General features: G+C 33.2%; 1 protein-coding gene across 2 annotated transcripts; it reads left to right on the forward strand.

The window, feature by feature from the left end:
• Positions 1 to 201: 201 nt before the first annotated feature.
• LOC121374499 (probable dolichyl pyrophosphate Glc1Man9GlcNAc2 alpha-1,3-glucosyltransferase) lies at positions 202 to 12,929 on the forward strand. Of its 2 annotated transcripts, XM_041501599.1 has the most exons (13): positions 202 to 352; positions 1,943 to 2,021; positions 3,610 to 3,803; positions 4,428 to 4,546; positions 6,134 to 6,201; positions 6,567 to 6,690; positions 7,739 to 7,842; positions 8,324 to 8,444; positions 9,269 to 9,402; positions 10,679 to 10,818; positions 11,514 to 11,611; positions 11,965 to 12,037; positions 12,657 to 12,929. In XM_041501599.1, exons 1-13 carry the CDS (start codon positions 288 to 290, stop codon positions 12,898 to 12,900), a joined length of 1,563 nt encoding a protein of 520 aa, XP_041357533.1. In that variant the 5' UTR covers positions 202 to 287; the 3' UTR covers positions 12,901 to 12,929. The 2 variants fall into 2 exon arrangements, with proteins under 2 accessions (XP_041357533.1, XP_041357534.1); XM_041501600.1 differs by lacking the exon at positions 1,943 to 2,021 and having other exon boundaries at positions 249 to 352.
• Positions 12,930 to 13,333: the final 404 nt, after the last annotated feature.

The following is a 13,333-nucleotide window of genomic DNA, read 5'->3' on the forward strand; positions in this document are numbered from 1 at the left end:
AGCACCACAGACTGAGCTACTAAAATTTAAAATAAATGAGTTTGGCCTGTGACCCTTTTCTAAGTATATAAATGATTTTGATGATTCTTTTTAGTGGGCACTTTTATTATTAATGACAATTTATTTGGAATAAATCCACAGCCCTCGTAATTCTGAAATTGACCTCGGAAAAACAGTAATTTGCTTCAGCTAAAAAACTGAACTCAGGAATGTCCCTTTAACGCAAAACTTCACACAAACCAAGAAGCGGATCACCATAGAAAGGCGGATGTTATAAAAGAAGAAGTATGGCGGCGTTTTGGTTTTTAGCCGGCGCCGTCACATGTTTTAAAGCATTGTTATTACCTACATAGTTAGTGCATTTATACTTTCATTTCTCACAATTGCTAAAATAAGAGTGTTAAAAAAAATCATTGCGAGCTGGTCTTTAAAAAGTGTGGTTGCAACTTTCGTTGTGGCGTTCGCCGTGGCAGTTTTTCTATTGTAATCCCAACCACTTAATTTTGAGCCCCATTTAAATAATGCATGCCGAACTTAATATTTGAAACAGGTGTAGAAACTAAGCACGGCCCATTTAAGTCTGCACTGTTATTTTATTTAATTATCATCTGTTGCCCTTTTCAACGAGGAAACTTTTGGTAGATACGTTCACTGCATGCAACAAGACGGAACTAAGAGGTTATCACTCTAAACCGGATACCCCTTAAAACCGGACTTTTTTTTTTTTACTTGATACCATGGTACCAGGGCCCGTGCTTATAAAACTTAAAGTCTAGACTTTAATAAAGTCCAGACTTTAACATAATGCTATTTGAATGGCGTTGCCATGACGTTAAAGATTTTAAGGTTTATAACCCTGTGCGTGCTGTAACCTCACCGTGGTGCAAGGGTGTAACATTCTCTTTGAGAATGACCAATACAGCACAAACCCCCTTATTTTCTTCGGAATACAATTAAAGTTTTGAGTAAAAGTCAGTATCTATCTGTGATATTTGTATTGTTGCACAGTTCTTTACACTGTGTTTTTATTTAAATCTTGAATTTTCATATTGATGTTGATCATCACTTTATTTGTTTGCATTACCATAGTTTGACACCCGATAACTGATGTATTTTTCGTGCTGGGGTGTCGTTAAACATTCATTCATTCATTAAGGTTTATAAGCATGGGGCCAGGTTAGTGGACTTTCACTGTATATAAAAGAGCCTTTGCTACTAACTGGTATTAGTTTGTGATAAGTTTGTGACCAAGTGATGCATTGCACAAAATTTCATGCAACATGTGGTGGTTATACAACTTTAAATCTTGCAAAATAACAATAAATTCTTTATTTTAAGAGGGTAAACTGAGCATCATTTTGGTAATCTCACCAGAGGCCCTCTAACTGTAACAACAATGATAAAAAACTAAAATAGGCGTATAATAAGTAACAAGTAACAAAATTCTAACTTCTCTCTCTCCTCCGATCTCCATCACATTCTCTTTCACGCACACACACACATGTACAAATGAACACATGCCTGTTCATTAATTAAGTGGATATAAAAACACACACACAAAAAAAACCCTCAGACCCCTTCCTAAATATTTGTACAATTGGGAAGGAAATAGTATATATAAATATATACGGTACACAAGTCCTACATAAATACAGTGAGTCTCTTAATGCTAACACACTTGTATGATTGTTCTGTACAACAATGTAATTAAAATTGATTTTTCCATGGTGAACTTTTATATTTAAAAATGTGTAAAATTGTGTTTGAATTGGGTAACTCACCGGTTACACTAATATAATTCATGCAAATGAACAATTGGTAAACTAGATAAAAAATGTGTGAACCATCTTCTGGTTACTGTAGAGTTTGAAATTTTGGCTTCTGTGATTATTAAACAACATCAATAAACATTCCCTACTGTCTTTTTTTTTTACACTTGCAGCAGATCAACAGATTTTGAAGTTCACCGAAACTGGCTTGCTATAACTCACAGTTTAGAATTAAAGGACTGGTATGTGGAGGTATGTCAAATTATAATGCAGTCAGACTGTATCTTGTACTATTCTACATATTACCGGTAATGGTACAATTTTCTGTGAAATAAACATAAACCTAAACATCTTATATTCGAAACAGGTCATGGTCATGGTTATCTGAGTTGCAGTGTTTAAAGTTTTGTTTTTTCGTTTGATGACACTGCTAGAGCACATTAATTTATTAGTCATTCGCTATTGGATGTCAAACATATGGTAATTCTGACATACATGTATAGTCTTGGAGGAAACCTGTTACTTTTTTCCATTAGTACTAATAGTAGCAAGGGATCTTTTGCATGCACCATCCTACTGACAGGATAACACATACCACGGTCTTTGATATGCACTGGCTTGAATGAGAAATAGCCCAATGGACCCACTGACAAGAATCTATCTTAGACTGACCATGCATCAGGCGATAGCTTTACCACTGGGCCAATGGTCTATGTCCCTTCCCTGATCTGCAGTGAGTCCTATGATAAATAGAATTATCTGTAGACCTTATTTTTTTTGTTCATTCAACCAGGGCTAGCTTTGGCACTCAACAAATTCACCAATTGTGAATTTTAAAAACTATTTGCAAAAATTTTCTAATCTTACGAAATAATTGCATGTAATTGATAATGTTTTGTTAGAAAATGAGTAGGTTTCTGCAATTTTTGAAGTTTTATAGATGACTTTGCTGAATTGTTCTTCTCACCCATAGCATAGTCCTACCTAAATATATTAAAAGTCTGTGGACAGTGATAAAAGGCTGCATGTTGCTTTTCATTGTCGATTAAGTGAAGCCATCACTCTAGCTCCCCATCACTCCCCTGAGACTAGTTCAAGGAGAGTAACATTTAGCTTCCCTTAGCATGTGAATTTAAATGGTATTAATAATATTTAAATAGACTACTCCCCTAAATAGGGGAGGGAGGTAGCTCGGTGGTACAGCGTTCGCTTGCTGTGCAATCGATCTGGTTATTGATCCCCACCCATTGGGCTATTTCTCGTTCCAGCCAGTGCTTCCCAACTGGTGTAACAAAAGCTGTGGTATGTACTATCCTGTCTATGTAATGGTGAATATAAAAGATCCTTTGCTGCTAATCGAAAAGAGTAGCCCATGAAGTGGCGACAGCAGGTTTCTTCTCTCAATATCTGCGTGGTCCTTAACTATATGTATGATGCCATATAACCATAAATAAAATGTGTTGAGTGCGTCGTTAAATAAAATATTTCCTTCCTTCCTTGCTACTCCCCTAAATAGACTCTATTCTTAGTTTGGGGAGCAATTATTCATTCCCCTCAGTTGTTTTCATGGCAAAGTCTGCTATATAAACTGTTGATTTGTTACTGCCAGGTAGCTATAGCGAACATGTTTTGGGGTGTTGTTAAACATTCATGCCTGACCATAAGTTATGGCCTTTTTTAGCCCTGTTTTGAATATGCGTGTATCATTTTGTTTTCACATAAACCTTTTTTTCTTCTTGAGAGATTTTCTGACGAAAATTTTATTATTATTTTTTTAATGTGGAAACAAAATGATACACACGTATTATTTTTTATTTTATTATTATTTTGTTTTCTTCAGAAAACCTCTCAATGGACACTTGACTACCCTCCGCTGTTTGCATGGTTTGAGTACTTCCTGTCCCAGGTGGCCGTGTACTTTGACCCGGAGATGTTGGTCATTTCCAACCTCAACTACAGCAGTGATGCCACCATTCTCTTCCAGTGGCTGTCCGTCATTGTCTCGGATTTCGTCTTCATTTACGCCACTTACCGGTTTGTTAACAACATGGGATTTACTTGTTTAGTTTCATATCCACATTAACCTATGTAGCATTGCTTTTCTTATATGTGGATGAAGCATTACTTTCCCAATGATAGCGTCAACTTGTTCTTTACATCTACCTGCATTATAAGGTTTTTTTTTATTGTTTCTTTGGGTTTTTATTTTTTTATTTTTCATAGACCATTACAAGTACAAGTACAGTACTTATTACCATTAATAAAACAGTTACTGTAACAAGAATTTTATTATCATTGTAATGGAATTAATTTTGGTTTAGCAAATGTTTAGATATATACAGTATTTCCATGAAAATTATTTAAATGTGGTTAATTTAAGGAAACTTTTATTAGTCAAAGACTAAATATTGTAGCCACTTAGTAAAAAATTTAGCAATTGGCTAATTTGGCAAAGTTAAACCATACTATAAATAATATTTCATACAGGGATATGGTGACCTAGGTCTGTATATTATAAATTAATACATAATTCCAGTCTGTTTTTCCCCGACAGTATTTACTTGTAGGATAATGAACTCCTTACTGGATAATAAGCAAGCACTACTTGTATTCAACTACTGTTCAAATGTAACTGTTAATCTTATTGTTTGCCTGCAGGTTTTGTACACAGTGTGTTAAGTTAAAGAAGAAGGATGAAGACGGAGATATATTTGGAAGTCACGCTCTGATTCTCGCTGTACTCCTCATCGGCAATTTTGGCTTGCTCATTGTTGATCGTATCCTTTTGAAATTAATGTTTAAACAAGGACATTTAGTATTTCATTTATATGCATTTTACATAATTTGGGGCAGGATTAAGTCGGTTGAGTGCTTGCCTGAGGTGCTTGTGTTGTAGGATCGAACCACCTCGGTGGATCCATTCAACAGATGGTTGTTGTTTTTTCTCATTCCAACCAGTGCACCACAACTGGTCAAATGCTATGGTATGTGCATTTCTGTCTGTGGGAAAGTGAATATAAAAGATCCCTTGTTGCTAATGGACAAATTTAGCGGGTTTCCTCTGATAACTACAGTACTGTCGGAAATAGAATAAAATTGATTTTCGTTGATTTATTATGTAGTTGATACATAATAAACTGACAAGTAAATATTTTGTAAATATCTATTTAATGATACTCTACTTAATTTAGCATTGACTTGTTTGGGCTCTCATTGATGTATAAGGTGGTGTTTACTCTTGAAATTAAAAGAACGATGTCGGTAAACAGGGGATTTGTGCACTTTATTGGAAGTGACTATAACATATTTTGGTCAACATATGTCAATTTCATTGCTGTTATGTACAATATGTAAGGGACTGTTTCTGATGATGGTTTACCACTTTCAAATGTACTTATATTGAATTTATATTCAATAAATATGTTTGTCATAATTCATCATTTATGCTGCAATTTGAAATAATCAGTTAACTTGCAGTTTTAAATTAAAAGTTTCTTTAAGGGTAATTGAAATCACAAATTACCTGTTTACTGACATCTTTATTTTAATTACAAGAGTAAACACCACCTTGTACATCAATGAGAGCCAAAACAAGTAAATGCTAAATTAGGTAGAGTATCATTAAATAGATATTTACAAAATATTTACTTGTCAGTTTAACATGAAAGAGATAAGTGACGAAAATCATTTTTATTCTATTTCCGACAGTACTATAGTCAGATTTACCAAATGTTGCACATCCAATAGCCGATGATTAATTAATTAGTGTGCTCTTGTGGTGTTGTTAAACAAAACAAACTTTAACTTTACACAATATAAAAATATCTGTTTCTTGACTTTATTAAAGTCAAAGACACTAGTTTTTAACTACTAACACATATTTTTCACTAATAGAGCTGGGGTTTTTATAATTGAACTTAGACATTACATTGTTTTATTGTTTAGAATACCCATTTTTGCACATCTAAAATGGTTTTGGTCATCCTGATATTTGTAATATCACGAAATGCATTTTTCAGAAATCTAAAAGCCCCATTCCATCGTCACAGACTCTCCTTTTACTTTATTGTAACTTTATCCAGATGTTTTACTAAACTTGGTCTCCATTTTCATGTGCTCTAACGTCTGCGACTATAATTGTAACACACCCAGAAAATGTCATAAGATGGGGAACTAAGATTACAATTTTAATTATTAAGTGACAGTTACAATAAAATCTGAAAATGTCACAGGATGTATGCATTTCATTTTCTTAATCTGATACATAAAATTATTATACATATAAACATAGACTGCATAAAATCAATGGAAGTGCAATTAAAGAAAATTAATTATAAATGTTTGATTCCTTAACAATTGTTTAGATATTCATTTTCAGTATAATGGATTTCTTATGGGTGTTATGTTGTTATCTATTGTCAGAATATATGAGGTATTTCATTAATATCATGTTATCTATGGTCAGAATATATGAGGTATTTCATTAATATCATGTTATCTATGGTCAGAATATATGACGTTTTTAATTAATATCATGTTATCTATTGTCAGAATATGTGATGTATTTCATTAATATCATGTTATCTATTGTCAGAATATATGAAGTTTTTCATTGAAATGTTATCTGTTGTCAGAATATGCAATATAATATTCAGCTTCGGTCAGCTTATGTCTTGAAAAAACATTAAACATTAAATTAAATCTACATCTTTCAATAAGTATGGAGGTTTCCTTATTTTTAACAATTAGCTATTTTCTGTGTTTTCTAGCTAATCAATGACTTTATTTCCTTGTAAGGGACGGCTTGTATCGGGAGCCTTCTGGTTTGCCATCTTACTGAACTTGAAGCATATCTACCTGTACATAGCACCTGCCTACTTCGTTTACCTGCTCAGGTGTCACTGCTTCAACAACTCACCTGGTGAGAGTTTCCAGTATACACTCTTTTGTTCCAGTGCACAGGATTTTATCATGTGTTGACAGACTCTAATCTTGGTGGCGTAGTGGTTAAGCCATTGGACCTAAGGCTGGTAGGTACTGGGTTCATCTCCCGGTACCAGCTCCCACCCAGAGCAAGTTTTTGCTAACCACTATCAATTAACTACTAACCCACTGTCCTGTACACACAGTCCAGATAGCTGAGGCGTGTGCCTAGAACAGCGTGCTCGAACATTAATTGGATATAAGCACGAAATAACTATAAATGAAATGAATGTTATTCAACACCATTTCACATAGACCCCTCAGTCCTAATGTTCACTATTTTATTCTGTGCTCTATGATATAAACGTATATTTGATTAAATAAATATAGAAAGTGTAATTTTTGTCATGAAATTACACAAACGTGAGAAATTATTAGGGTGTTCAAAACACTATTTCTGCTGATCAGATTATCAACTGGTTTCATTTTTAGAAGACCTGCATCCAGTCACTAATTGTGGTTCCTGGAATTTGCCATGTATCAAACTCATTCTGTCTTATTGGTCAATTATTACTTTAACACACATCAATAGCCTACTTACTTTAACACACGTCGGTAGCCTACTTCTTGTTTATCAAGTAGATCTAAAAATTCTAAAACATTTTTATAAAATAACACTAAATTTACCAAAATCAAAGCCATTGGCATTGTCAAATTTTTGAAATAAAACACTATACCAGTGGTAAATGTTTCCTGACTAGCAATGTATTTCATTAAAAAAATACCTTCAAGAATATTGAACAGTAATACACCATCATAAAAGGTTTTATAAATGGCTGGAAATACTGGGTATTAAGTGACAATGGGTTTTGATGAAATGGCTGGTAAAATGTTATTAAAATTTAAGGAGTTTTCTTTCTTTATTAATAACCCTTTCTTTCATTTTTAGTTGCATATTTTAATTTTTATTTTGTAAAAATAATACTTATTGTACATTATTGAAAATAATTTTTGTTTTGTTTTTTTGTTTTGTTTTTATTTTGCAGATGGACGAATTCAGTGGAAATCATTTTCCATTAAAAAATTTACTCAGCTTGCTTTCGTTGTTCTCTTTGTCTTTGGAGTTTCCTTCGGACCATTCATATATCTTGTAAATATAATGTTTTTACAATTATTTGTCGTTATCATTGCATTTTAGTATTTTAAAATTGTTTGAAAAGTAATATTATTAACCTTTTTTTAATTTTTAATTGTACATTTAAATATATCTTTATTTAGAAAAAATATTAATATTTATTGTAGATGTCTCTGGGAATGTGTGCATATAAAATGTAGTAGGTTTTATCTGAAGACTTTGTATCAGAATTATCAAATATTTGACCCCAATAATTGATGATTAATAAAGAAATGTGCTCTATGGTGTCATTAAACAAAATAGACTTTAACTTCAGACTGGTATCGTGAAACAAAACAAACTTTATTAGTTGTAGAATGCTCATCTGAGGTCTGGTGGGTTTTAAGATCGATCCCTATCGGTGGACACGAAATAGCCATAATGTAAAATGTGCTCAAACATTCCTTTTCTTTTCTCTCATTCCCAGAAGTTATTTAATTTTTGTGTATTGATACAGGGTCAGCTACCTCAGGTTTTATCTCGGCTGTTTCCTTTTAAACGTGGACTGTGTCACGCCTACTGGGCACCCAACATCTGGGCTCTGTACAACGTGGCCGACAAAGCAGCCACTGTAGCAGGTGAGTTAGTTTTATTTGTTTAGGTCAGCAAGACCAGATATTTGTCAGAGTAGCACCCGAGGGTACTGGGGGAAGGTTAACATTTACTAACTGTTACCTTCACTAAATGAATGTATCTATTACAGGGCTCCAACTTTTTACTTCTTTTTAAAAAAATACTAATAATATTTAACACAGAGACAAAGATATTTTAAAGGTGTTTTTTTGACATTACAAACATGGATGATGATGAGATGAATGGTGAAGCTGCAGTATTTTCATTCAGGCGTTGAACTTAACAAGGTCATCGATAGCAATTGTCATAGCTAGTTATACATTTTTGCCATTGGTTGAATGGATTACTTTTAGCTTTATATTTTTTGCAAAAGTTAGTGGTTTAAAATTGCTGTAGACAGGTTCAAAATTGTCATCTGAGCGTTTTGACTCTGGCAAAAACATTTAAAAATTGCCATAGGTAACAATTTTTTAAGTTTGAGCCCTTATTATTATTATTATATTTTCTAGTAACCATTTATTCAAAGCACTGGTCTGTACCTAAAGATGGTAGACAAAAATGGATATCTATTGTTCTTTGTTGAATAAACTGTAGCAATACCCATAATAGAAATTTCTATGTGGCTTAAACTATAATAAATCATCATTTAACACTTTCCCTGAATTACATTTTCGATTGTAAAAATATCTAAGAATGTTTTAAAAACAGCTACATGTATTTATTTTATTTTATTAAGACATTGTCGCATCCACATCAGCAATACCTTACTATTTGCAGTAAGTTTTGAAGTTGAAATTATTTACCATGTCTAATTATAACCATTTTCCAGGAGTCCGAATGAAATTGTTGAATTCCACAAGTACTGCCTCCATGACAGGTGGTTTGGTTCAAGTTTTTAACCACACCGTCCTCCCATCCATTTCACCGCAAGTTACTGTGGTATTCACAGCGGCTGCCATGTTGGTGAGAACACCTAATTGCACTTTTCTTTTCGTACTTTAGCTTGACCTCACCCCCTGCCATTGGAGTAGACCGACTAATGGTATTCCTCCCCTCCGTATCATTGAACTAGTCCAAACATTCCAGTAGCCAGTTGGCTAGAATGTTCCACATATGTAATGATTATTGCTTGTAACACCCATTATTAGTCTCTTACTGATTCAACTGGAAGGGACTAAAGGTTTCATCTCTGTCTGTCCATCTGTCCCACATATAGTTTCCCAGACTTTCTTTCACAATGTCTCAAGATATTGAGCTGAAATGTTGTGTATAGTTTTACCATATACTGTGTTTCAGAACAAGTTTGACTTTCATAGCGATTTGGGTTTGGACGTAGCCCAGTGGTAAGGTGCTCACTTGATGCGCAGTCAGTCTGGGATCGATCTCCATTGGTGGGCCCATTGGGCTATTTCTTGTTCCAGCCAGTGCTATCCTGTCTGTGGAATGGTGCATATAAAAAGATCACTTGCTACTATTAAAACTAATGGGAAAATGTAGCAGGTTTCCTCTAAGACCGTTTCTTAAACTTACCAAATGTTTGACATCCAATACCAATGTGCTTTAGTGGTGGTGTTAAATAAAACAAACTTACCAAATGTTTGACATCCAATACCAATGTGCTTTAGTGGTGGTGTTAAACAAAACAAACTTTTAACTTTTCATGGCAATTTTCCCATTTTTGACAGAGTTATGGCCCTTGAGCTTTGGAAATACAAAAAAATTGTTAAAACTAGCAGGAGACATTTATTGCTTTAGCAATACTCTCAGAATACTTGTTATATTAGTAGCCCATGTCACAACATCAGGTTTTCTCACTCTCTTTATCATGTTCACATTTTGAAAAAGAAACACTAAATAGCCATAGCATAAAATGTATGAAGGTGTTTTTAAAACAGATATGTTATCTATACCTCAACAATATTTTAAACGGATGTTTTTGTGATGGGCTTTTTATTGTTACTTTGATTTATGGGCAAGCATTATCAACACTAATTGTGTATAATCTAATGTGCAGTGCAAGTCTTTAAAAACACTGATTGCAATATGATAGTAAAAATTACATGTGGACACATATTTTGGTTTTTACATGTTATTTTTATTTTTACTTGCTTAAAAATGTGAATAAAATTTAAAAAATTGAACTTTTGATTTAAAAAAAAGAAAGTAATTACATATTATATTTTGTCCAACAAAGTTATTCCATATATATGTTTAATTTTTTTTTTCTTTTTTTTTTCAGCCTTCTCTTATTCACCTGTGGTTTAACACAAAGGGTCCGCAGAGTTTAGTCCGGTGTATTGTACTGTGTGGTCTGGCATCATTTATATTTGGCTGGCACGTTCATGAAAAGGCAATACTTTTAACAATCATTCCATTTACGTAAGTTTTTCTTTTTCTTCTTTTAATACTGTTAATAGAAGAAATATCTAACATGAAGCTTGTTGCAGTTATTCAGTTGTAAAACTGTGTACAGGAATGAATTTCTGGATGGAGAAGTATAACTCTGGAAAATGAAAATCATTATCACAGAAATTATTATACATTAGTGTAACGTACAATATTATTTGACGATTCGACGCTTACAAACCAATGACTTTGCCGGTACTAAATATGACAATTTGAAAAACATACAGAATGACGTCGCATACTTCAAAGTGTTTGCATTTACATCTCAGTTTTTATTGTTAAATTTGTAATAAAATGCTATTTTAATACAATTCCTAACAATGTTTTTGACAGAATAAATAGAACTTTAGGGTTTTTTTTATTATTTGTGATCGTGAATAAAATACAGTTATAGCAATACTCAGTACCAGTTATTATCCTTTACATATTAGCCAGTTTGTATTGTTTTTTTGTGATACATTCAAATTAGTGAGAAAGATTTTATAATACAGAATTTTTAATCAGTGCCAGATATTAATATCGGAAAAATTTAGTTAATATATTTTCTCAATGTTAATCACAAGAAATCTGCTTGAGACAGAATTAGTCAAATGGTTAACAGTATGCCTTGTCGAGGTTAAAGTTTAAAACTATTATATATCTTTTTACACTTTTAAAATATTTTTCAGACTCCTCATTGCAGGGAAAAAGCGAGACGCACAGCTGTTTTTAATCTTGTCCACAGTTGGCCATTATTCATTGTTTCCGCTCATCTTCACGCAGTTTGGTATGTTTGTACTGTTAATTTTTAACTTGCTAGTCATGACCAAGTGTCGAAGTTACCATAATTACTGTAAATCATGAAATTAATGCAAGGAAATTAATGTGAAAATTACAGTGGGTGTATCAATAATTACTTGACGCATTATGTTGTTCACCAATAACACCATCAAGACTGAACATTTAATTAACATAAAACAAACTGCAATAGACATATTAGCAGAGCAATTAATCACTCCCTCGGGGATTTTTTCATGGTGAGATCTGAATAATTGTGAAGTTTGTCTTTTTATCCAAAAATTGTTTTAATTAAAAATGGAAAATTAATAGGAAATTCTATGTATCTATGTTTAATTTCAGAAAATCCCATTAAACTATTGTTGATGATTGTGTTCAGCATCTATGCATTCTCAAGCTTAGGAAATATACATGGGTAAGTGATATCATTAACTAATAAACATGGTTTGTAAAATAACAATTTTAACAAAGATATATGATGTGGAGATGAGATTGGGCTTTTAAAAAAACATATTTACCCAAACCATCATAACAAAATAAGTGCAGGTGCACCACAATTGCTACATCAAAGGTGTGTACTGTCCTGTCTATGGGAAAGTACATATAAAAGATCCCTAACTGCGTTTTTAATAGGAGTCACCTATGTGGCAGCAGCAGATTTTTGTTTATCTGTCGTTCAACAAAGTGCTGGGGTGTCGTTAAACAAAGTGATGAAGTAACCATAAAATTGGTTGAATTATTGTTAAATTCCAACCAGTGCACCACAACTGGACAAAGGTTGTTGTATGTAGTTTCCTGCCTGTGGGAAAGTGCATATAAAAGGTCCCTTGCTGCTTTAGGAAAAATGTAGTGGGTTTCCTCTGGTGACTACGAGTCAGAATTACCAAATGTTTGACATCCAATAGCTGATGATTAATTAATCCATGTGCTCCAGTGGTGTTGTTAAACAAAACAATCTTCTTTGTTTTATTGTTAAATGTTCCTTTTCTTTCCTGTTTGAGATGTTTGTTCATCAAGTAACGGTTTTATTTCAGAATAACATGGAGGCCTCTCAAGCTACCGTTGCTGTCTACACTGGAGACGCTATACGTGGCTGGCATTGTCATCCTAGAATGTTATAACAGTGCTGTGCACTACGCGCTAGGACTCAACCGCAAAGTTCCATTCCTGCCCTTGCTGCTTACCTCGGTGTATTGCTCTGTAGGCATTTTATACTGCTGGGTCCGCTTTTACTGGATTACGTTGAAAGATAAAATAAAGAAACACAAAACAACGTAACAGATGAGGAATAAATATTTCCTATCTTATGTAATTTTGTTGTTTTTACAACCTGAGCTCATGCTTAAATTAAAAAAAGTACAGATTCGAGACTTTACAATGCTATTTGTATGGGTGAGACTATTATATAGAGAATACCACGAGTGACTGATAGATACCATTTATCTTACAAGTTGTTTCAAAACATCAAACAAGCAAAAACAAATGGATATATGAATATGTTTTTAAACACAGAGTTGTAAAATAAATCGTATCTAACCATTAAATGTAGTATTTCATTGCTTACATATCTTCAGAAAACAGGATTAAAATATATTTAAACGTCCTTTCCAAGTAAAACTTATTTACACTGTTTACATTTAACTCGTGTGTCACAGAGCAATCAGTTTCAAGTTAACTTGTACATCACAGACCATTCAATTTCAATCTTGTT

Source organism: Gigantopelta aegis, chromosome 6 (genome assembly GCF_016097555.1).
Source record: "Gigantopelta aegis isolate Gae_Host chromosome 6, Gae_host_genome, whole genome shotgun sequence".
Classification (NCBI taxonomy): domain Eukaryota; kingdom Metazoa; phylum Mollusca; class Gastropoda; order Neomphalida; family Peltospiridae; genus Gigantopelta; species Gigantopelta aegis.

What these genes read in the sequence shown, in the direction of transcription:
- LOC121374499 (XM_041501599.1), top strand. Translation starts at nt 288, where the DNA reads ATGGCGGCGTTTTGGTTTTTAGCCGGCGCCGTCACATGTTTTAAAGCA. An exon ending in CTATTGTCAGAATATATGAG is followed by an intron (nt 6,202 to 6,566) that starts GTATTTCATTAA and finishes TTTCCTTGTAAG; the next exon opens with GGACGGCTTGTATCGGGAGC. An exon ending in AGCTTAGGAAATATACATGG is followed by an intron (nt 12,038 to 12,656) that starts GTAAGTGATATC and finishes GTTTTATTTCAG; the next exon opens with AATAACATGGAGGCCTCTCA.